This window comes from Sciurus carolinensis, chromosome 4, assembly GCF_902686445.1.
Source record: "Sciurus carolinensis chromosome 4, mSciCar1.2, whole genome shotgun sequence".
NCBI classification, from domain to species: Eukaryota; Metazoa; Chordata; class Mammalia; order Rodentia; family Sciuridae; genus Sciurus; species Sciurus carolinensis.
This window is the reverse complement of record NC_062216.1, coordinates 96,662,120-96,685,042: the sequence shown is the minus strand read 5'-3', so window position 1 is coordinate 96,685,042 and position 22,923 is coordinate 96,662,120. Positions and strand designations below refer to the sequence as shown.

At 37.3% G+C, this 22,923-nt stretch overlaps 2 protein-coding genes, 1 long non-coding RNA gene and 1 pseudogene across 20 annotated transcripts in view; 2 read left to right on the top strand and 2 right to left on the bottom strand.

Moving 5' to 3' along the window:
• Caprin2 (caprin family member 2) overlaps positions 1-7,937 on the top strand; it is a 41,571-nt gene extending 33,634 nt beyond the window's left edge. For 9 of the 16 annotated variants that reach the window (XM_047548467.1, XM_047548466.1, XM_047548458.1 and 6 more), the window contains 5 exons: positions 325-493; positions 2,211-2,396; positions 3,185-3,285; positions 6,003-6,069; positions 7,062-7,937. In XM_047548467.1, the coding sequence (XP_047404423.1) occupies positions 325-493; positions 2,211-2,396; positions 3,185-3,285; positions 6,003-6,069; positions 7,062-7,630 (1,092 nt within the window). In that variant the 3' untranslated portion in view covers positions 7,631-7,937. Of the gene's footprint in view, positions 1-324; positions 494-2,210; positions 2,397-3,184; positions 3,286-6,002; positions 6,070-7,017 lie in introns of all 16 variants that reach the window. The other 7 variants (XM_047548461.1, XM_047548455.1, XM_047548468.1 and 4 more) reach the window with 5 other exon arrangements.
• A 6,660-nt stretch (positions 7,938-14,597) lies between these two features.
• On the bottom strand, positions 14,598-20,888 carry LOC124982213 (uncharacterized). The gene is made up of 3 exons (XR_007108219.1): positions 20,717-20,888; positions 20,042-20,210; positions 14,598-15,036 (listed from the first exon to the last, which is right to left on the bottom strand). It is a non-coding gene; the product is annotated as an uncharacterized LOC124982213 (long non-coding RNA).
• On the bottom strand, positions 16,113-18,792 carry LOC124982212 (barrier-to-autointegration factor-like; annotated as a pseudogene).
• Ipo8 (importin 8) overlaps positions 20,236-22,923 on the top strand; it is a 70,752-nt gene continuing 68,064 nt past the window's right edge. The window contains exon 1 of one of the 3 annotated variants that reach the window (XR_007108218.1): positions 20,236-20,521. Coding sequence is in view for 2 of the 3 variants with exons in the window: in XM_047548470.1 (XP_047404426.1) it covers positions 20,438-20,521 (84 nt within the window). In the remaining variant the exon portion in view is untranslated. The remainder of the gene's footprint in view (positions 20,522-22,923) is intronic. The other 2 variants (XM_047548470.1, XM_047548469.1) reach the window with 2 other exon arrangements.

The following is a 22,923-nucleotide window of genomic DNA, read 5'->3' as shown; positions in this document are numbered from 1 at the left end:
CATCATTTTGCATTCCCACCAGCAATGCTTGTGGGTTCTAGTTCTCCCATCCTTGATACCACTTGTTTTCTGTCTTTTGATAATAGCTGTCCTAATGGATATGAAGTGGCAGGCATCTCATTTTGGTTTACATTTACCTAATGACTAAACATGTTGATTATATTTTTATGTGCTTATTTGTCTTTTATCTTCTTTGGAAAAATGTCTGTACAAGTCCTTTGCACAAATAGAAATTTCAAAATATGATAGAGTTTTTGATAGATGCTATTCTTAGGCATTTTCTATGAATATTCACAAGTGGCTTATTTACCCTTATCTTTTAAGGTATTTAATGTTAATGCACCTCTGCCTCCACGGAAAGAACAAGAAATAAAAGAATCCCCTTATTCACCTGGCTATAATCAAAGTTTTACTACAGCAAGTACACAAACACCACCCCAGTGCCAACTGCCAGCTATACATGTAGAACCAACTGTCGTGTCTCAAGAAACTGGTAAGATCTTTGCATATATTTTGAAGATTTTGGTAACAACTAATTAAATGGAAAGAAAGTCTGTAGTGATACTCTAGACTTTCTTTCCTGTCTAGAAAGCCTTTCTAAAGTGTTGAGAAGCACTGCGTGTCTTTGTTTCTGTTTAGTTAAGTTCACCTATTACTTTTAACTGTTGTAGAGAGGTAGAACGTAGATGGCTGATTTCACCTTGTAAGGTTGTATTTTTTAAAATCTAATTGCTTTGAGCACTCTACTGAGGTAGACAGGGCACTATCTAGCTGATTGCTTGAAGTTTTTTTTTTTTTTTTTGTACCAGGGATTAAGAGGTGCTTAACCACTGAGCCACATCCCCAGCTCTTTTTTTTAATGTTTTATTTTGAGAAAGGGCCTTGTTAAATTGCTGAGGCTGGCCTTGAACTTGCAATCCTCTTGCCTCAGCTGCTCCCAAGCAGCTGGGATTACAGGTGTGCACTACCACAGCCAGTTCATGAAGATTTTGAAATCATTGTGTTAACTCTCACCACAGACAGATGGTTGACTTTTTCCCCTCTTATATACAACATTGAGTAATATGAAGAAGTAATATAAACTTACTAGGCTTATTATACTGTTGACAAAGAGAAAGGAGACTATTTTGACCTTTTGTGCTGTTTTAAATTATGGAAGAATAGGCAACTTTGTACTTTTTTCTCCAAGAATCTCTTGTAGATTTTTAGTGTTGGTATTTCTGCCTCTCGTTCAGTTTTCTAAAACTTAATGCCTGAGCAAGTGAACTGAGCATTTTTTTTCTTCCATACTGAGGATTGAACCAGGGCCTCACTTGCTAGGCAAGTGCTCTACTGCTGAGCTACATACCCAGCTCTTTTTATTTTGTATTTTGAGACAGGGGCTCACTAAGTTGCCCAAACTGGCCTCAAATTTGTGGTCTTCCTGCCTCTGCCTCCTGATTAGCTGGGATTACAGGTGTGTTTCAACATGCCCAGCTTTTTGGTACTTTTCAATAAAATGGTGAAGAGATAATAATTATAAATCCCTAGCCACAAGGGACCTCATTCTGTTCTCATCTGTTTTGTTGAAATATAAGGCAAGTGATTACATAGACAATATTTTGTCATATGCTTTTTCAATTATGAATTCTATGAATTAGGACTCATTTACTCCCTGGCCTGAAATATTTAGCATATTATTTTAAAAATTGTGGTGAAATATACATAACTTGAAACTGACCATTCTGACCATTTTTAAAATGCACAGCTCTATGACATTAACTGCATTCATGTTGTTGTGCAGCCATCACCACAATCCATCTCAAAAACTTTGTCTCTGCCAGATGAAACTAGACCCATTCAACACTAACTCCCTCTTCTCGTCACCCTCCAGCCCCTGAAAACCACTATTCTACTTTGTCTGTATAAACTACCCTAGCTGCCTTATCTATCATTCAGTATTTGTCCTTTTGGAACTGACTTATTTCACTTGGCATAATTTTTTCACGGTTCATCCATGTTGTAGCTTGTGTCAAATTTCCTTCATTTATAAGAAATAATAATACTCATTTCTCTCTCTCATACACATACACACACATATAAATCATTTTCTTTTTAAAGGGAGAAAATGTATTAAAGGTTTTGATTATTGATTTTTTTTTTTTTTTTTTTTTTTAGTGTAAAGAGTATTGGACCTTTATTACCATTTAACTCTTAACTGTTTCCTTAAGCTTCAAATTATCATCCTGATGGAACTGTTCAAGTAAGCAATGGTAGCCTTGCCTTTTACCCAGCACAGACGAATGTATTTCCGAGACCTGCTCAGCCATTTGTCAACAGCCGGGGATCTGTGAGAGGATGTACTCGTGGTGGGCGATTACTGACCAATTCCTATAGGTCCCCTGGCAGTTATAAAGGTATGCTGTGAGTCAACTTTAATTGTACTGAATTATTTTGTCTGTATATTTATCTGACTGTTTTTACCTGACTTTGTTTTCTTTTGTCATTACCCTTTGTAATGTAATGGGGGCTCTTCTACCTAATATGCCTGTTCTCTATAACAGAACTAACTTCTTGTATGAAGAGTAAATTAATCCTGCTACTTACTCAATAGAAAGGTTGATCCTCTTGTTCTTCTAGGATAAATTTTGGCTTTCATATTTGAATAGTTTCTTTTTTTGTTAATTGACTTTGTTAAAAAAAAATCACAATTAGACAATATCAATTTTTCTAATTATTTGTCTAATCAGACTATATACAGGAACACAATTTGAAACTATGATAGTGATATTCTCTTAAGTTTTAGTTATGATTTCAAGTATTTTAATTACTGTTTAGTATTAGAAATATATTCATGACAGAAACCTCAAGTACCTCTAAATTGTCCTACCACCACCTTTTCCTAACCCCCACTTGTAATCCAGTAGTAGCAAATTTCTAAACTGACTTGTTTAAAGTCAGTGATATTTTATAAATGTTTATTTTACTGTGGAAGTAATTTTAATATGTCGTTGCTTAAAGAAGTCATAAATATAATGATGACAATATAGGGTCAGTTTATCTTTTACAGTGGTATAATTTAGTATGCTATTTTTCACTTTTTTTGTTGCTACATTATAATAGTGAGATTTGTCATTACATATTTATATATGAACATTAATTTAGTATGGTTTGTTCATCATTTTATTGTTCATTTATTTCTTAGGTTTTGATACTTACAGAGGACCACCTTCAATTTCCAATGGAAATTATAGCCAGCTGCAGTTCCAAGCTAGAGAATATCCTGGAACACCTTACTCCCAAAGGGTAAGTAAGAATAGTTGTTTTAAGAATAGGGTAAGTTGAATAGTGGTACAGTTGTTGATGTTAAACTGGTGATTAAACTATAACAGTAATAATCTGTTTTGTGCATGTGTGCTCTTAGTTCTAGAACTATTTTAAGTCCTATGGAGGGTTGATTTGGAACCTTTCCCAATCATCTAAGGAAGATAAGTGTCAGCTACTGGTTATATGGGATTTACAGGTGTTAAGGACTTTAGTAATCATGTTCACATTAGCCTATTTACTCCTTCACCTTGTAAGAGGAGCTGGGGTTAAATAACTTACCTACTTATCTAAGGTCCCTCAGCAAGTAAATTGTAGAACTTGGATTGAAATGTGAGTTTCTTAACTCCAGAGCTCATGATCTTAACTTTACCATATTGCCTTCAACTTAGCTTGCCTAACTATCAAAGCTCTTTTTTTCCCCTTTAAATTATGTTTTTATTTATTTATTTTACTGTAATAACTCAATAGATTTTTTTCACTACATCTGATAGAAGAGTGATAGGATTTTAGACATTCTGCTTTAACAAACCTTGGAACTTCCTGTTATTGGTCATATAGGGACATAAATTTATTTTATTTTTTAAAGGGGGTGCCGCTGTCTTGGGTGTAGCTTAGTGGTAGATTGTTTGCTAAGCATGTATGAGGCCCTGGGTTCACTTATCCAGCACCATCAAAAAAAAAATCTTTATTTATTTATTTATTTTTACCAACCAAGAAGAGATAGATGGTCATTGGCATCCTCGATAAAAATTTATACCATATCAGTATTTTCAATTTTGGAGTTTTATAAACTTTTTTTTGAATATGTACTGGTGGTCCCCAAATAAGGGTGGTTTGACTTAATGATTTTTTTTTTTTTTTTTTGACTTGATGATGACTGAAAGTGATGTACAATCAGTAGGAGCTCTACTTCACATTTTGAATTTTGATCTTTTTCTGGGATAGTCATATGCAATATGATACTCTCATGATCCTGGGCTGTGGCAGGAAGCCATAGTTGCAAATCATCCGTGCATTCATGAGGGTAAACAACCAGTAATACTGTGTAGTATACTGTATTGCTTACCTATGATGTTTAGTAGGTTAGATATATTAAATGCTTTTTAACTTACAATATTTTCTTTTTTTTAATTTTGATTATTTAGTTTCTTTTTTACAAATTGCATATTAAACATTTTTGAAAGTGGTCAGTTTTTCTGGAAGTGTTCAATTTTCTCTTGTACACTTACATGGCTTACAGTATTTTCAATTTATGATGGATTTATGAAGACATACCCCATCATTAGTCAAGGTGCATCTGTATTTGTGCCATACTGAACTCTGTTGTTAATATATCAAATACCTGTTCTTCTAGAACTTTCCATTTTATGAGGTAGGGTAGATGTCTGTATAGAGGCAGGATTGAAAAGGAGTGAAGAACACATCTTGGACTCTAAATGGTGTGTGTTTGATCTCTTACTTCATCAGTTCTCTTGCCTTGTGACCTTAGGTATGTTCCTTTAGACTTCTGAGCTCTAGATCCTTATCTGTTAAATGTGGACTCATCCTTTATTCATCTAACTCTGAGGGTTGTGAGGATTTCTCTGAGATATTTTGAGGATCAGATGAACTAACTGTATATATAAATGTGTATACCACAGTGCTGAGTGTGTATTAAGCATGCAAATGTTAGCTGTTATTACATGACCCCCAGTGACTATACTTGGGGAGGGTGTTGATGAAGGTAAACTTCATTAATAGAAGTATTTGTTTTTAATATCAGTGTTCTATTGCCTTTATGTTCTTCTCTGAGTTTCTTTGAGAAAATATAAGAAACCGATAATGGTTGTTATTGTAAAGGAGAGTCTGGGCTTCTGGAGTAGGAGTCTTAATAATTCTTGCATGTCATGTCTTCTGCCCCCCCCCCTTTTTTTTAACTTGCACTTATTCATTTAGTTACAAAACCAATTATTCTTTCATTGGGTTATTTGGAGATGCTTCCTCCATATTTGGGAATCTGAACATTTATTCTTACTATTTTGGATGATATTTCCAGGCAATATACACTTACATAATATAATTCTTTTCAATTTCCCTATCCAAAAACATAACAAAAACAGTCTTCACAGTTTGATTTATAGATTGAACAAGATTGAAGAAGTCTTTTTTTTTTTTTTGGTACCTGGGATTTAACCCAGGATGCTTAATCACTGAGCTACATCCTCAACCCTTTTTATTTTTTGAGAGTGGGTCTTGCTAAGTTGCTTAGGCTGGCTTCGGACTTGCAGTCTTCCTGCCTCAACCTCCCAAGCCAATGGAATTACAGGCATGTGCCATCTCACCTGGCTCTATGTTCTTGTTCTTGCTTTATGTCCTCTTATATTGAGATGAGGGACAAAGGACCATGCCACATTTCTAAATGCCATCATTACATAGTATTGTACCTTCTACATAGTGTTTTGTACGTGACTTACTGTTTTTGCAGTTTAATTGGTCAGGTTAATTAACAGGTGAAGTGAATATTGCCACTGTTGACTTTGCTTTGTTTTTCCTGGTGTTTGGGAACATCTGAGCCTCTTGATGGTTGCTGGGGAAGGTCAGATAAAGAATTAGAAGGACTTTAATCTTATAGACTTAGCAGCTAATAATCCTGTTTAATAACTAATATCTGTTCTGCATTTTTGGTGCCACGATGAATATTCATGTATTCATTTTAGGATAATTTCCAACAGTGTTATAAGCGAGGAGGGACGACATCTGGTGGTCCTCGAGCAAATTCAAGAGGTAAGGATTATTAACTGAGTAGTTTACCAAAAGCATAATTTTAGTTCATTCTGCACCCTCTGTCAACCTCTCCCCAAAACATATTTCTTCCAGCATTATCTTGAAGTTTTAGTTTTCTTACGAGTAATACTGAACTAAATCCTCAACCTGAAAACAATCTTTCCATTTTGAGAAAGTAACCTATATTTATAACATCTTTGCCTTATATCTAAGCTTTTTTTTTTTTTTGCTTGGACCTGGGGATTGAACCTAGAGGCACTTTACCACTGAGCTATATCTCTAGCCCTTTTTTATTTTTTGAGGCAGGGTTTTGCTAAATTGCTTAGGGCCTTGCTAAGTTGCCGAGGCTGACCTCAGACTTTCTAACCTCCTGTCTCAGTCTCCCAAGTTGCTGGGATTATGGATGTGTGCCACTGTGCCTGGCCTAAGCATTATTTTTGTATGGCACCTAAAACGTTAATATTATTTGATGTCACATTAACTTGGAAATAAAAAATAAGCATTCATCATGAAGTTTAGTACTGAATAAAAATATCTCTGAATGGCTAGTAGCTAGTAGTCCTAAAAGTTGGTTTCTTAATCTAGGTTTTATTTTATTTCTATATTCACTACTTTGAGTAGAAGATGGATCATGAGGAATTAACTGAGTGAGAATTATGGGAGAAATACAGAAGTAAAAAATGTTTAAACTTGGTTTAGTTTTTGCTAATCTTAACCAGTTTTGTAAGTTATCTAACCTTCTCAGGGACCACTTCTTAAAAAAAGACAATTAGACAAGATTATTTAGGTTCCTTCTGGCTTCAGAATAGTATTATAAAGCCTATTGCCAGAAAAATCTAGAAAAGTATAAGCTAGTTACATTTTATTGCTTTTGTTTTGGAATTTACTATAAAATGTATCTTTATCTGTGTTTCAGTAGCCGACTAATGTTAAATATTGTGTTCAAAGCTAACTGCTTCATTATGAGAAACTCACTGTTGCTAATAAAACAGCAGGGTGGAGTGATTCTTCTCAGGTGAGCAGCCCAGAAAGAGACAACGAAACCTTTAATAGTGGTGACTCTGGACAAGGAGACTCCCGTAGCATGACCCCTGTGGATGTGCCAGTGACAAACCCAGCAGCCACCATACTGCCAGTACACGTCTATCCCCTGCCTCAGCAGATGAGAGTTGCCTTCTCAGCAGCCAGAACCTCTAACCTGGCCCCTGGAACTTTAGACCAACCTATTGTGTTTGATCTTCTTCTGAATAACTTGGGAGAGACTTTTGATCTTCAACTTGGTAGATTCAATTGCCCAGTGAATGGCACTTATGTTTTCATTTTCCATATGCTGAAGCTGGCAGTGAATGTGCCACTGTATGTCAACCTCATGAAGAATGAAGAGGTCTTGGTATCAGCCTATGCCAATGATGGTGCTCCAGACCATGAAACTGCTAGCAATCATGCAATTCTTCAACTCTTCCAGGGAGACCAGATATGGTTACGTTTGCACAGGGGAGCAATTTATGGAAGTAGCTGGAAATACTCTACATTTTCAGGCTACCTTCTTTATCAAGATTGAAAGTCAGTACAGAATTGACAATAAAAGGATGGTGTTCGAATTAGTAGGATTGGAGAAAAAGTAGTCCTAGAGGAAGGAGGAAGTTCTTTTTTGTTTTCCTCTCTAGGTGAAAAATTTCAAGCTGAATGACAATTAGCACTAATCTGGCACTTTATAAATTGTGATGTAGCCTCGCTAGTCAAGCTGTGAATGTATATTGTTTGCACTTAATCCTTAACTGTATTAACGTTGAGCTTACTAAACTGACTGCCTCAAGTTCAGGCAAGTTACAATGCCTTGTTGTGCCTCAATAAAAAAGTTACCTGCACCTTCTGTTGTTCCTATTTGATTAAACATTTAGATGAGAGGTAAGATATCTAAGTTTTTAGAATTCATTACTGATAATACTTGATTATTTATTCATGGATTCATGCTCTTATTTTAAAATAAGATTTTTATATATAACAGTTCCTTTCAGGGTCACTTTCCTCTGATATACATCCTTTTAATTAAAAGATTTAATCTGTTTTCAGTGGACCAAATCACACATTCTTCTTGAAGCTTTTCTTTTTGCAGTAGGGCATGTACTTCCTTTAGTTAGGCATTTTTTGGAACCTGCTACATGTGTAATAATACAAGGTACAATAGGAGATACACAGGTAATGCCCTGGTCCACCCTCAGTAAGGTTTAAGCTTTCTCCTGGGTTCTAACGTTAATTTGAAGAGGCAAAATTCTAAGTCATCAAAAAGTGTAGACTGTGGTCAGGCAATCCTGTGTTTGAGGTTTGATGCTGCCACTTAATATTTGATTTTAGATAAGCTACTTTACCTCTAAGATCTCTTTCTCTTGTTTGTTTTTAAAGACTGTCTCCCCACATGTAAAATGGGAATGATGATGATGATAGGTCAGTCTCATGGGACAGTTGTGAAATTCAGCTAAGAATATATCTCAAAGACTTAGTTCCTGGCTCATAGCATTTAATGAATACTAGGTGCTGTGGTTGTTCCCCTCCACGCCCCTTATTCTGAAGACTGCAGGGTTCTGTGTATGTGTATATGCTCTTATGAAGTATAGTAGGCATTACCAGAGTTTGGTGTTCATTTGAAGCATATAACATCTCAATCTTCATACTTTAAGTTTGTATATCTTTCTCATTAATAACTTAATATTTTATTTCTCAATTTTTTGCTTTCAAAAATAATTTATTAACTTAGTTCTATTTACTGAGGACCTTAGAAGCAGTACTAGGTCATTAACAACAAGCACAACAAGTACTTAGATCTTGATTTTTTTCTCCCACATTTTTATTGGTGCATTAGTTGTACATAATGATGGGATACATATTTGTTGATACATATTTATATATGCACACGATATAACAGTAATTTGGCTAATATTACTCCTGAGCACTTCCCTTCTCCCTCCCTGTCTCCCATCTCTTGATCCCTTTCCTCTACTGATCTCATTTTGATTTTTAGGAGATCACTCCCACCTTTCTTTCCCTTTTTCCTCTTTAGCTTCCACATATGAGAGAAAACATAAGACTTTTGACCTTCTGAATCTGACTTACTTTGCTCAATACGATGGTCTCTGATTCCATACATTTTCCTGCAAATACCATAATTTCATTTTTCTTTATGACTGAATAAGATTCCTCAAAACTACTTTGTTGCAATATGGAGAAATAGATGTAAATCTGCTAAAGCAGAGAGTTGTTTCAATTCTCTTCTCTGAGGTGTTGAGTAAACTTAGGAAGCTGGTAAAAAGGTTTTATATCCATAAAAGTTACTATTTTTGAACTGGGTATGGGTTCAGCAGTAAACCCTGCAGCCATGCATAACTTTATTTTTTTTGAGATGGGTTCTCACTGTGTTGCCCACATTGGCCTTCAACTCGAACTCAATCTTTCAGCCTCAGCCTCTCAGGTTGCTAGGATTACAGGTGCATACCACTACCCACGGCTTTTCTCTGTGCTTTTAAATGTTAGTATAGTGTTCTCAAGATAGAGAATCTGATGTGACTCACTATTTAACAGATTTCTTTTCAGTTCATAGTAGGTACTTTGTGGTTTAGGTTTATTAGTATCCCAGTTAAATGAATTAGTTCCTGGCCTCGTGTGTTTATGTCCAAAACAAAGTATAATAATTGAAAGCAAAATTTGATGTTTAGGAATAATGGGTCCTCAAGTTCAACAGGGTCTTTATCCATTATGCTTCCTACTGTATTAGGATTTTTAGCTTAATCTTATTTTTCTCCTGCACACAATAAATGCTTATTTAAATAGTGCGAGCAATTCTTGATTTTTTTTTTTTTTTTTTTTTTTTTTTTTTTTTTTTTTAATGTAAGTCCAACAACAGGATTCATTAACTGGGATAACATAATAGTCGTGTTTGAAGGGAGTTTTTTTTTTTTTTGGACACTGGGGATTGAACTCAGGTGTGCTTTACCACTGATCCACATCCCCATTCCTTTTTATTTTTTATTTTGTGATGGGGTCTTGCTAAATTTTACAGGCTAATCTTGGACAATCCTGTTCTACCTTAGCCTTCCAAGTAACTGGGATTATAGGTGTGTGCCACTATACCTGGCTTATGGGAGTGTTTAAGATCACTGTATTGCCAAATATAAAGACTGTGAACTATGAATTATTCTTATACTCATGAAAATGAATGGACATGATCTTTTCTCCTGACGCAGTGTAATTTTTTGTTCTTGCAAAAAATTAAACCTAGGGAATTGAACCTAGGACCTTATGTGTGTTAATAAGCAGGTGTTCTACCACTGAGCTAAATCACCAACCCTGCAGGATAAATTTTTAAAGATAGTTTTGGGATGTTTTAGTAGAAGCATACCTTACAAGAAGATCTGCACATGTACATATTTATACATTTGCAAGAGATGGAGTGAAGATCCATAGATATTTAAAACCCCTTTATGGATCTTTTGTAAAGAACTTATATTTTACTGGGAAGAGCTTGTAAATGGGACTGAAGTACAAAGGCATTTCATAACTACCTGAATATATAAATACTTCTTTGTCTTACTGAAAGAAACGGATAGAGTATAGTACGTATTTACCAAATTCTTCCCTAAGTTCTTTTCTCTCACTTTTTTTGTTAAATGACTTCTTCATAATTATCCATAATTATGAGCTATTACATACGGTCTCTAAATTGATTGTGAGTAAATGCAGGTATTTAAAGCAGGAAGTAGAGGTTTGTTTACTTGTTCCCTTTCTCATTTCCCTAATAGTTATAATCCCTTATATTTTAATCTTTTCTGTTTGCAAATTAAAACTTATTAGCTTTAGTGATCTGGTGTTCTATTGTGGTCCTTGTGATAAGTAAGACAATATGTTAAGTGTTTTAAAAGGTGATAAAATTTAAATTTGTCCTGTACTTGCTACTTTATCTACCTTAGTTAAGGTATTCTTTTTGACCACTTTGGTAATGAGGCCATAATGACTTTGTCCTCATTCTTCAACTTTTGAGCAAGTGTTGGGCTGGGGATGTAGCTCAGTGGTAGAGTGCTTGCCTAGAATGTACAAGGCCCTGGGTTCAATCCCCAGCACCAAAAAATAAATTTGTAAACTGAGCAAGTGTTGACAACTGATAGCTACAGCTTATTTACTACCAGTGTATGATACTGAATGCCAAATTGTAAAAATTATCCATTATCAATACCAATAGAATGTAGGCTTACTAATTGTTTCTTAAGCATTATTTCATTGACTATTTTAATATCTCATAACTTGCTAATGATTACTCTTTTAAATATTGGTATAATCTGATTTGTACCTGAGACTGCAAAGATTAATGACACTTAAATACTCATACACATCAGGTATATCATTTTCATCCACTGAGAGCAAATCTCAAGTTATTTCTCTGATTTCTGACATACCTCTCTCATTTAGAAGTGTTACTTTTCAAAAATAGATTTCTTTGGACCTTTTGTTTCAAAGTTTCACTTATTGAGAGATTTTTTTGATTTTTATATTTTTACCATTTTATAGTATTTTAAATTTCTGCTCACATTTAAAATTTTTAAATATACCTGTTGTCAGAATGTTCCTTGTCTGTATCCTTGTTTCATGATTCCTTTTTCTGACTGCTTAAGGACAAAGGTTTTCTCTCTGTAGTTTATTTCCTACACTTTTTCTGTCCACTCTCCTATCTATCATTATATTTGCTCAGAATCTTGGTAGTTGGTTGATTGTTCATACTGAAGAACAGGGCACCAAAAATGAATTAGAAACTTTGAACACAGAGGTGGACTTGTTGACTTTGAGCTTTGTGGTAGTATCATATTTCTTTTCTCCAGAGGGGAGGAAGAAACACTAATGTGGGGGTGTGGAAGAACTTTCTAAGTAGGACACAAAACCTAGACAGCATAAAGGATGGCTCAATTTGACATAGAATTTATTCTCTCAGAACTTTTGTTTGTAGGAAAATATCAATATCAAAAGATGGAAGACTACCTATTGGAGGAAGAAATGAATTAAAAAGAGGGCAATGCACGTGATGAGGCAATTCATGCACACACACATGCATAGTAAAGGTGATTAGTAAACAAATGTAAACTTTAAAATACATATTTGGGCAAGCATGTGTGTGAAATGGACACTCAGACCCAGCAGATGGGAATGAAATTGGCATGTTTTTGGAAGGTAAATTGGCAGTAACTGTCAAGATTAAAAAACAAACAAAAAAAACACATGCTTTTGACCTAGAAATTCCCTGCTGGGAATTTATTCCACAAATAGTTTTGGAATTATGCCAAGATACATGTACAAAGATATTTTGTATAGCATTAATTATACTAGCAAAAACTAGAGAAACAACTTAGATGCCAGTTAGTAGGAAATTGAATGAGTCAAAATGGAAGGCGCAAATCAAAGTGTATATCTCATTTGTGTGACAATTTAAAAGCATGTATTTGATTACTTGATTTTTAAGTTTTCCCCCTGGTAGTATAGACAAGGATTTTGATAGTTTTGGTCTTGTTCAAAGGCTTTGGGAGTTGCCAGTAGGGGGGAAGAAGACTGACTTTTAATTTTGCATCTTAAACAGAAATGTATATATCATTTTTAAAATCATTTAAATTAAAAGATAAAATGGTAGATTGGTATGGTACCTGCCCAGCCTGGTCTTTCCTTGGGTAGAGTCTGAGTATTGTCATCCAGCTTGAGGTAACACGTGGAGGAGTTTTCACAGAAAAACTGGAGTCCCCACCTCCCCTCCACTCAACTTGCATTTCCCCTCAGATTTACCAGAATTTGTCTTGTATAAAATCTTATTTGATCCTCACAATGGCCCTGGTAAGATAGATCCTGTGTGGGACATAAGAAAATGGGGACTCTTACAGAGTTTGTAAGGGAGTGGAAGCACAGAGACAGTTGTCTCCCCAGTCTGAATAGTGTTGTCTAGTTTACGATTCTAGTGCTGCTGCCTTCACCACATCTTCCACTGTTGTCTTGCACAGGTTTTTGGGGACACTAAATTTTGCTATGGCACACTGCACCCTTCACGAACCACACAAGCTGGATTCAGTTGAGGTTGTCATAAAGAAGTTCGTCATAGGTGTTGAAGCTGAGGCAAGGGATGTGCCCTTTTTTCATTGTGGAATGAAAGCTTGAGGCAATGAAGAAACATTTTGAGAAAAAAAAAAAACTTGTTTGAAAGTAGATATGTTATCTTTTGTCCCAGTTAATACTACTATCTTTAGTTTCAACCTTCCCACCACTACTACCATTGTAGTCTCTGGAAAAGTAAGTTTTTGGTTTCTGTTCAGAAACTATAATGCTATCCTATGTATGTCACTCTTTTTTTTTTTAATTTTAACTGGGAGGTTTGTCACATTCTTTTAGGAAAGTCTACTTTGGTGCTATTTTAAAGGAGATTTCCATTGACTGCCATTAACAAAATATTAATCTTACATTTTCAAGATGTACACGTATGCACTTGCATATATGTCAGGTGCTATGATGTCGAGCTCTGCAGAGACAGACACTTTTGAAATAGAGATGTTTTAAGAACAAACTTCACAGCACTCCCTTACAGATTATTTAAATTGGTCTAAAAGTTGAACCATTAAATTTATAGATAGGAGTTTTGTGCATTATTTAAAAAAAATTTTTGTAGTGGTAGATGGAGAGCATGACTCTATTTTGTTTATTTTAATGTGGTGCTAAGGATCAAACCCAGTACCTCATACATGCTAGGCAAGCACTCTGTCCCTGAGCTACAGCCCCAGCCCTGTGCCTTGGTTTTTAACTCCTATTTTCTCTTTTACCATATGGACTAGATTCAAACCTACTAATATAGACCAACAGATGAACTGCTGCCAACAGATGGGAAGGACAGCTGTGTGATATTCTGTTTGGATGACTAAAATGTTAAATCTCAAAAAAGGCCATAGTGGCAGTGCTTGGAGTAAAAATTGGTTTTTATAATTTGAGCTGTAATCATGCCAGTTCTTCTCATGCTATGCTGTATTCTAGGGTAATGCCATTATGTCCTTGATGCCAACTATCCTACGTACACAAATAACTCAGTTCTCTGTGTCCCTTAATTTCTTCCTCTTCCCCACCATCATTTCCCTCTTCCTCACCCAACTCTTTTATAAGTATAGATGTATAAATTATAAGCACTCCTACTTCAAAATGTCCAAAGGAAGCCTCATCTTTCCTCCAAAATCTATTTCCATTTCCCCGGTTAATGACTTCCATAGGTCATCAAAACTTGGAACTTTAGTATCATTCTTTTTTAAAAAAATTTTTTTAGTTGTAGATGAACACAATACCTTTATTTATTTTTATGTGGTGCTGAGGATCAAATCCAGTGCCTCACATATGCTAGGCAAGCACTCTACCACTGAGCTATAACACCAGCCCCAACTTTAGCATCATTCTTGACTTCCCTTAGTTAATTTTTATACTAAACCAGGCACACATCCCTGTTGATTCTACCTTTGAGGTGTCTCATATCTTTCTTCATTTCTACCATGGACATCCTCTTTCAGACCCATTGTATCACATACATGCATTTATTTATTTAACCGGTACTTACTGGTTGCTTATTTTGTGCCAGACAATATGAGGCTGTCTTATGTCTTATTCATTGAAGTCTGAATAAGAGGTTTTCTTCCTTTTATTTTAAAATATTTTTTGGTGGATGAAATATTTTTCAATGGATATTTTATTTATTTATATGTGGTGGTGAGGATTGAACCCAGCACCTCACACATGCCAGGCAAGTGCTCTACCACTGAGCTGCAACTCCAGCCTGTTCTTCCTTCCTTTTAAATAGATGGCAATAGTAGTTAACATTTATTGAGCATTTCCCATGGGCAGCAGGACTTATTTTGTCTTCACAATAACTCTTAGAAGGAGATGAGGAAACAGGCACCAAGAGGTGAGTCATACCTGTAAATCATAATATAACAAGACAATATAGCTGATTCAAGGTACTGAGACAAAGTGAGGTCATCAGTAAACAGAAATCCTTCATGCAAAATAATACAAAAGTAAAGGACTGAGAATGATGAGTCATATATGACGGGAAGCAAAACACACGTAAAGAAAATTGAGAGCACAATCTGAGAGCCTACAGCTTTTTCCTGGTTGATTTTTTCCTATTGCCTTGGTTACCCCAAATTTGGTAGCTTTTTTTTTTTTTTTTTTTCCATCTTCACTGTGTGTGCACCAAAGCATAAAAAGTTTTCATAGAAACATTTGACTTTTTGGTAATGTATTTTATTTTATTTTATTTTTTGCAGTGCTGGGGATTTGAACCCAGGGCCTTGTGCTTGCGAGGCAAGCACTCTACCAACTGAGCTATATCCCCAGCCCCTAGTTATGTATTTTTAATTAAAATTTTTCTTTTTGGTGTTGGGATCAAACTCAGGGCTTTGTGCATGCTAGGCAAGTCCTCTACTACTAAGCTACATCCCTAGCTCTTTAGTTAAATTTTTTATTTTGAGATAATGGAAGGTTCACATTTAGTTCTAGGAAATAATACAGATGTACCCTTTATCCAGTTTCCTTCATGGTAATATCTTAACGGAACTATCGTACAATAGTAGGACCAGGATGCTAATAGATACAGTTAAGATACAGAACATGTCATATATAGTTAAGAACCAATGTGGGCTGGGGAGATAGGTCAGTTGGTAGAGTGCTTGCCTTGCAAGCACAAGGCCCTGGGTTCAATCCCCAGAACCACAAAAAAAAAAAAAAAAAAAAAAAAAAAAAAACAAAAAAAACCAAACTTTTCTATTACAAGAATCCCTCAAGTTGCCCTTTTTCAGTCACACCCTCTTTCCTCTTAGCCTCCAGAAACCACTGATCTGATCTTTCCATAATTTTTTTTTAAATTTTAAGGATTTTATTTTTTTGGGTGCTGGGGATTGAACCCAGGGCCTTGTGCTTGCAAGGCAAGCACTCTACCGAGTGAGCTATCTCCCCAGCCCCAATTTTAAGGATTTTATATAAGTGGAATTAGATAATAACTTTGGCTCCCTTGTTTGTGTATGGTTCTGGGGATTGAGCTGAGGGCATCTCCCTTTGCTGTCAGTGCTCTACCCTTGAGCTACATTCACTGCCCAATACACATCCTTTTGGCATCTTTCAGTATAATTCTCTACAGATCATCCAGGTTGTTGCATGTGTCATTCCTTTTTTTTGATCAGTAGTGTTCCAAGGCATAGAGGTATCACAGTTTAACCATTTGCCCTTTGAAGGACATCTGAATTGTTCCGAGTTTTTGGCTATAATGAAGAAAGCTGCTATTAACAGGTGCATTTTTTCCCAGTGATAGAAACTGAACTAGGGCTTGAGTGTGGGCCCTGCCACTGAACTACCCTGATGGTCTCAGTGAGACAGGGTCTCACTGTGTTGCCCAGGTTGGCCTCATGATTCTCTTGCCTTATCCTCCCAACACATGCCACCATTCCCAGCCTACCTGAAAGTTTTATATGGCACAAGCCTTCGTTTCTCTGACAAATGCTCAGGAGTGCAATTGCTGGTTCACATGGAAGTTGCATGTTTTGTTTTTAAAAGAAAAATTGTTTTCCAAAATGGCTGTGCTATTTTACATTCATATTACAAATATATGAGCGATCCAGTTTTTCTGCATCCTTGCTAGCATTTGATGGAGCCATATTTTAATCCCCTCCCCTTTTTTTAAGTCCAATGACTTTATTGATCTAAAAAATTTACATAGACAGTGACTGTTATGCCAAAAATGGTGCCAAATGGCATCAAACAGGTGAGGATGAGGGAAGGGGCCAGGAGCCCAATCAGAAGAGCTGATTAACTGTTTCCATGGAACTAGCAGGGTAGGAGATGCATGCAAGAGCAATAATTCCAAAAAGATTGAAATGATGAGGGGAGAGAACTCCCCACAACCCTGAAGTACAACAATAGCAATCTGTTCCTTTGTAGAGAACAAGGAGCCCCCACTCAGCTGCCAACTCTGGAGACTTCATGGGTTTGGGGGCTGAGGGCTCCCCAGAGAATATCACAAGAAGGCATCACACTATTCTCAAAGGCACCCAAAGCAGTCCTGGGACTGCATTGGTGACACGTATTTACTTCATTCTGGAAGAGATCTTCATCTTTCTTTAGCACCAAAAGCTGGCCAAGGACCATATAAGCCTTGTGAAGGCCCTTTTCCTCCAGCTTCTTGCCCAGGACTTACTCAATCCTGGCCAAGCTTTCCACTGGCATTCCCCCCACAGGCTCTGCCATGAAATCTCTGTGCTTTTGGGGGGTTGTCATCCTGATCAGGCTTACTAGGCAGCTCCTGCTCCCAAAACGGCTGTTTTTATCACTTGGCTGCTCTGGTTGGTACCTCAAACCACTAGAACTTTTCCATTTCCCCTGCTTTTACATTATTGAAATAACTACATCAAATATCTCCCTACTCCTAATCATCTTCTTTAATGCTGTCAGAGTTCATTCAGACATGGACTGCAAAATTTTGGGGAGATGATATATCTTGGTAGAAATGTAGTAGGCATTTGAATTCATCTAACTTTTTTTTTCTTTTTTTTTTTATTGTAAACATATGGGATACATGTTGTTTCTCTGTTGGATTCATCTAACTTAAAGAGATCTTGGTTAGAACTTTAGTGAATTGTCTCTATTAAGTTTATGGTTAAAGTTACATAAGTGATTGAAATTGATTCATGCAGCATGGGTGGAAGAGAGAAAGGAACTGTGTCCAGAGTCCATGCCTACTTAAGAGTTGGATAATTGAGTAATCAAAGGGCTAAGAATATACTTTGGGAAATAAAACAAGAAGAGAGATATTAGAAAAAGAGCATATAATACAGTGTTAGGTGTCATAGGAGAGACAATTTAATATGAGGACTAAAAATATATCTTGCATTTGGTAGCTAAAGGGATCAGTGTTGATCTCTGCTTGGCAGTTTCAGTAGAAATGAGGGCAGAAGACCAGGGATACTTGGCTTGAAGCATGAATTGGAAGTAAAGTGGAGGTAATGAATGCAGTGATTCTTTGAATAAAGTGAAAAGAACAAGCAATAATTAGACAGTATTTTAAAAATTAGTATTAATGGGAAAAAAGATTTTTTAACTGGGTGGGCAATGTTTTTAGGATGAAGTTGTCTCTGATTGCTTTGAGTGTTGCCCCTCTTTTAATCCATTATTCACACTACCATCAGAGTAATATTTCTAAAAGAAGGGGAGAAAATCCTAAAAATATAGGAAAAAATCTTATAAGTAGTCAACAAAGGGCATGTAATAATACCCCAAATTTATTTTTAATGAAAAATTATACAAAAGAAAGGAGATATTTATGGAGAAAGTTTTTGGAAGAGATGGGAGAGGATTTGGTTCAGACTGGAGGGAGGGAGGTGGAGAGGAGTAAGCAGAGATTAATTTGTAGCTGGTGAGTTCAGCTTGATGGCTTTGCTTATCCTTGGGGTAGTGGGTCTGAGAAGAGTCTTGAGGGTTGGAACAGTCACTGAAGAAATGAGAGATGGTGCTGATTAATCACAAGGAATGGGATTGTTGAGTATGAGAAAGAAAAACAACTGTTTGTAGTGTTGTCAGTTTGTACAGTGGGTCAAGGGTGGGCTTGAGAAATTGGGAGTTTAATAGCAGAAAAGAATGTATAGTTTGGAATGAATAGTCTAAGGAGAACTGAAGTAGTGATTGAGTTAGGAAAAAGCAATAATTAGACAGGTGTAGAATTATTGTTTCTGACTAGAAAAGAGGATATTGCAGTTAAGATTTCAGATGTAAAGAAGCTTGAGATAATCATGAAGTCAGAGAGAATGCCACAACGAAAGAGATGAAAGGCATTGTTTCAAAGGGCCCTACAGGGCCAGGGATATAGCTCAGTTGGCAAAGTGCTTGCCTTGCATGCACAAAGCCCTGAGTTCAATCCCTGGCACCAAAAAAAAAAAAAAAAAAAAAAAAAATATATATATATATATATATATATATATATATATATATATATATATCTCAAAGGACCCTACAGCGTAAAGGAATTTGTACTTTATCTTGAAATTTATGTAAAGTCAAAGAAGGGATAGGACAGTATTAGCCTTTTAGAAATACTCTGATGGTAGTGTGAATAATGGATTAAAAGAGGGGCAACACTCAAAGCAATCAGAGACAACTTAAGCTCATTACTTCTGTACTCAGCTGAAAGGCCTTATTTTAGATAGTTAAGTTTTCTGCCACATTTTCTACCCTCTTCATTAAACCCAGTTAATTGATCCAATCGGTCTTGATTATATGCTCCTGGAAAGACCACAGTCCCTCAGTTGTATTTTGCTCATAGCCATCTTTACTAAATGTAATTAAAACTCTTTTCTGAGTTAACCACAGGAAAAATTTGCTCTATATTCTTATGCCATTTATGTCATTTGGTGCCAGATATGGCTGTGGTGATTGGAAATAGTGTAATCCTTCTCCTTGCCATTCACTACTTTTCTGAGAGGGTTTGGAATTTTTTTCCGAAACTTTCAGGCATATAGTTTCTCTGACTTCTGTTTCCTCACGCTGAAAATATATTTTGTATGTTTACATTTTTCTTTTCTAGCAGGTCATAAGTTTCTTTATGTTAACCTGAATTGAATTCATCTTGTTACAACGTGGTAACATAATTCTAGACATCCTAGAATTCTGAATCCAAAATGTATGAGTGAATGAATAAATGAATGAATGATGACTCCTATAGTGGAATGGGATGGAACACTGTCCTCTTGGAGGCTACGTAATCTTAAGGTCCCAACAAGTCTCTTCTGGAATAGGTTCAGTTTTGATACCCAGTTTTCGGATTAACAAAAAGTGTCACTCCACTAGATAACGCTTCATTTGGAAGCAGCTTTAAGGAGACACTGGCAAGCTTGTTTCTCGGGGGCTGTTTTCCGTACAGCAGTATGGCAGCTACCTTCCGGATCTCAGCCTCACTGTTCCCCGTCAGGATAGAAGTCGAGAGCGCTGTCCGTACAGCACCATGGCGTCGCCCATGGGAACCCGTCACAGCATCGTGCCCGGGGGAAGAGGCCGCCGTAAAGGAGGAGCCGCTTCCTCTTCTTACTTCTCCCGCCTCCCACCGGCTGTCGTAAAAGGGTGAATGGAGAGCGAGTTGTGGGGGGGAAAGAGGGAGGACAGGGGGCGCGGAGTCAGAGTGGCGCAGCAAGTGGCTGCAGGTGGTGACGGTGGCGGGGAGTGGGGAGTGAGGTAGTCCAGGGGTCGCGGAGGAGGAGGCTGAGAGGGTCCGACGAAAACTAAATCTGCAGTCTGGCCTACTGGTCCGGGGGCCGCGGAGCCCCCACCCGGGGAGATGGACCTCAACCGGATCATCCAGGCGCTGAAGGGCACCATCGACCCGAAGCTTCGGATTGCAGCTGAGAGCGAGCTCAACCAGGTGAGAGCGGGCCTTCGGCGCCCCCCTGCCGCCGAAGCGGTGCCCCCCGCCGGATTGCCAGCTCTCCCTGCTCGACGCCCTTCATCTCTACCCCACCCGGGCTGGGACCCCGGCGCTCCCCTCGGCCTGGCCCGCCCCGGGTCCAGTGGAGCAGCGTAGCACTCCCCCAGGGTCTTTGCGGAACAACTCACGCACCTGTTGGCCACCTTTGCATCTTTTCGTGTCGTTTTCCTTCCCAGTGCAGTTTGTCCACCCACTTAGTCCACATAGAGAAGCTTTTGCCACCTTTGCTGGTGTCTTCAGGGTGTGAAGCTTTTCTTTAAGCACGCTGACTTTGGGACGCGGTTGGGGAAATTCACTTCATATTCAAATCCGAGTTAGCTTTTCTCCAGACCCAGCCCTTTTTAGGTGTTGCTGTGGGAAACCCTGCCCATCGCCTGCTTCTGTGGGGTTGGCAGAACTGTTTTGACACAGACTGGCAAGAGTTTTGTTGGAGCGCTGGGCTTTGCTGTCGGGAGAGTGCTTTCGGAAGAAAAGGCAGTTTTCGTGTGCTTTACTAAAGACACTTCCACTAATAGGTGTTTGGAGGGATTTCTTTTAAATGCTAAAATGTGTAAGATTGTCTTTTATTCTACTTCAGGTGTTGTTCCTAACCAGCCTTGGCCTTGTTAAAGCGTTATTCTCAACATTCCAAAAATTTAATTATCCTCAATTCTAGTTTATTTTCTCCTTCATACCTGTAACAGTGAATCATAGACCTGTTACTAAAAAGTACAAATGATACCTACTCCTAGGATGTAGTGACTGCTGTTTGAAGTTCTGATGATCTTTAAAAATATAAAGGAATATTCTCAAATTAGTTATTCTTAAAGTATTGCTCAGGACCAGCAGCATCAACATCCTCTGAGAATTTATTGAAAGTGCAAATTATGGTGTTTCATCCCAGACTTAAAGGAACACTATGGGGATGGGAACCAATTGTGTTTTAACTAGCTCACCAGGTGATTCTGATTCTTCTAAAATGTGATAGTCTGTCCTAAGTAAATGTTTCTGTTGGAGTTAATTTTAAAAAGCAGATATGAGTTATGAGTCTTTGAAAGGGATTATCTTAATGGGAAATCTGTGTGGAGTTCTGAGTAGACTGAATCCAGAATTCCCAACAGATAAAAGGGAGAGTGAAAGTACTGGCTATAGAGAAGAGAGGTTGTACTAAAGCCCAAAGGAGATGTACCTGTGCCTTAAAAAGAACCATCACTCAGAATAGGGAAAGTTAAAGTCAGTGTACCTGTCCCTGCTTTGCAGAGTAAGAAGGATTACATTAGCTGGAAGAATAGTAATCCAGGGTTAGTTAGGAAGAACAAAACAAGAGCTGAACTTGCAATCTTGTAGAATGAAAAGGATAGTTGGCCTGTTTGTGGCCCCCTTCGCCTCACAGTGAGGCCTGATGTTGTTAATTTGATAGTGTTAATAGGGAACATAATTTTGTTGTTGTCTTACCCTTTCCTGCCCCTGTAAGCCTAACCTTGCTTTATTTCTGATTCATCAGGAGATAAGTGCAGTTGTTGTTATAGAAGTAGAAAAGGTAGGTGGGAAAGCCTGCAGAAGTCGGAGACACTTAAGACTCAAGTCAGTCCTGTTTTTTACTTAATGGTATTTCAGTCCAAATCCATTTTATTTTCACTCTGCCCTGCCCCATAAGTAGCCATCTCATCACAGACCATATGCCCTGCAACTTCTTAAAGTACCTTATTCATACTCGAGGACCTAGATTCATCCCCAGCACTGTAAAACCAAAACCAAATCACCACCACCAACAGAAAACTCCATAAATAGATAAATAAATGTAGTTTATTGCCATGCCACTCATTTAGCATTTATGTTTTGTATGATATTTTGGATTGCAGTATACTCGCTAAGTTTTTTGGAATTGTCTTTAAGTAGAAGGCCAACATATAATGTTGTTTAACCTTATAGTAAAACATGGTTTATCGAGGCATGGTGACACATGTAATCCCATCTATTTGGAAGACTCTAGGGAGAAGGATCACATGTTTGAGGTCATCTTAAGTAACTCAGTGAGACCCTGTCTCAAAATAAAAAAGACTAGGGATGTAGTGCAATGGTAGAGAATCCCTGGGTTCAGTCCCCAGTGTGGAAAACAAAACAAATGCATGGTTTGTGGTTTTGGGTTTTTATACTTGACCCTTACCACCACTGTAACATTCTGCTTTGTCAGATAAACTGGTGGGCAATCTATCATAAGTATTTATGGTTCTCCTTTATGTTTTTTAACATTTTGTGTTCTTAAAATTTTTATTTTCATAGTGCTGGGGATCCAACCCAGAGCTTCTGCACATACTAGACCAAGTACTCTAACGTGAAGCTACATTTTCAGTCCCTAG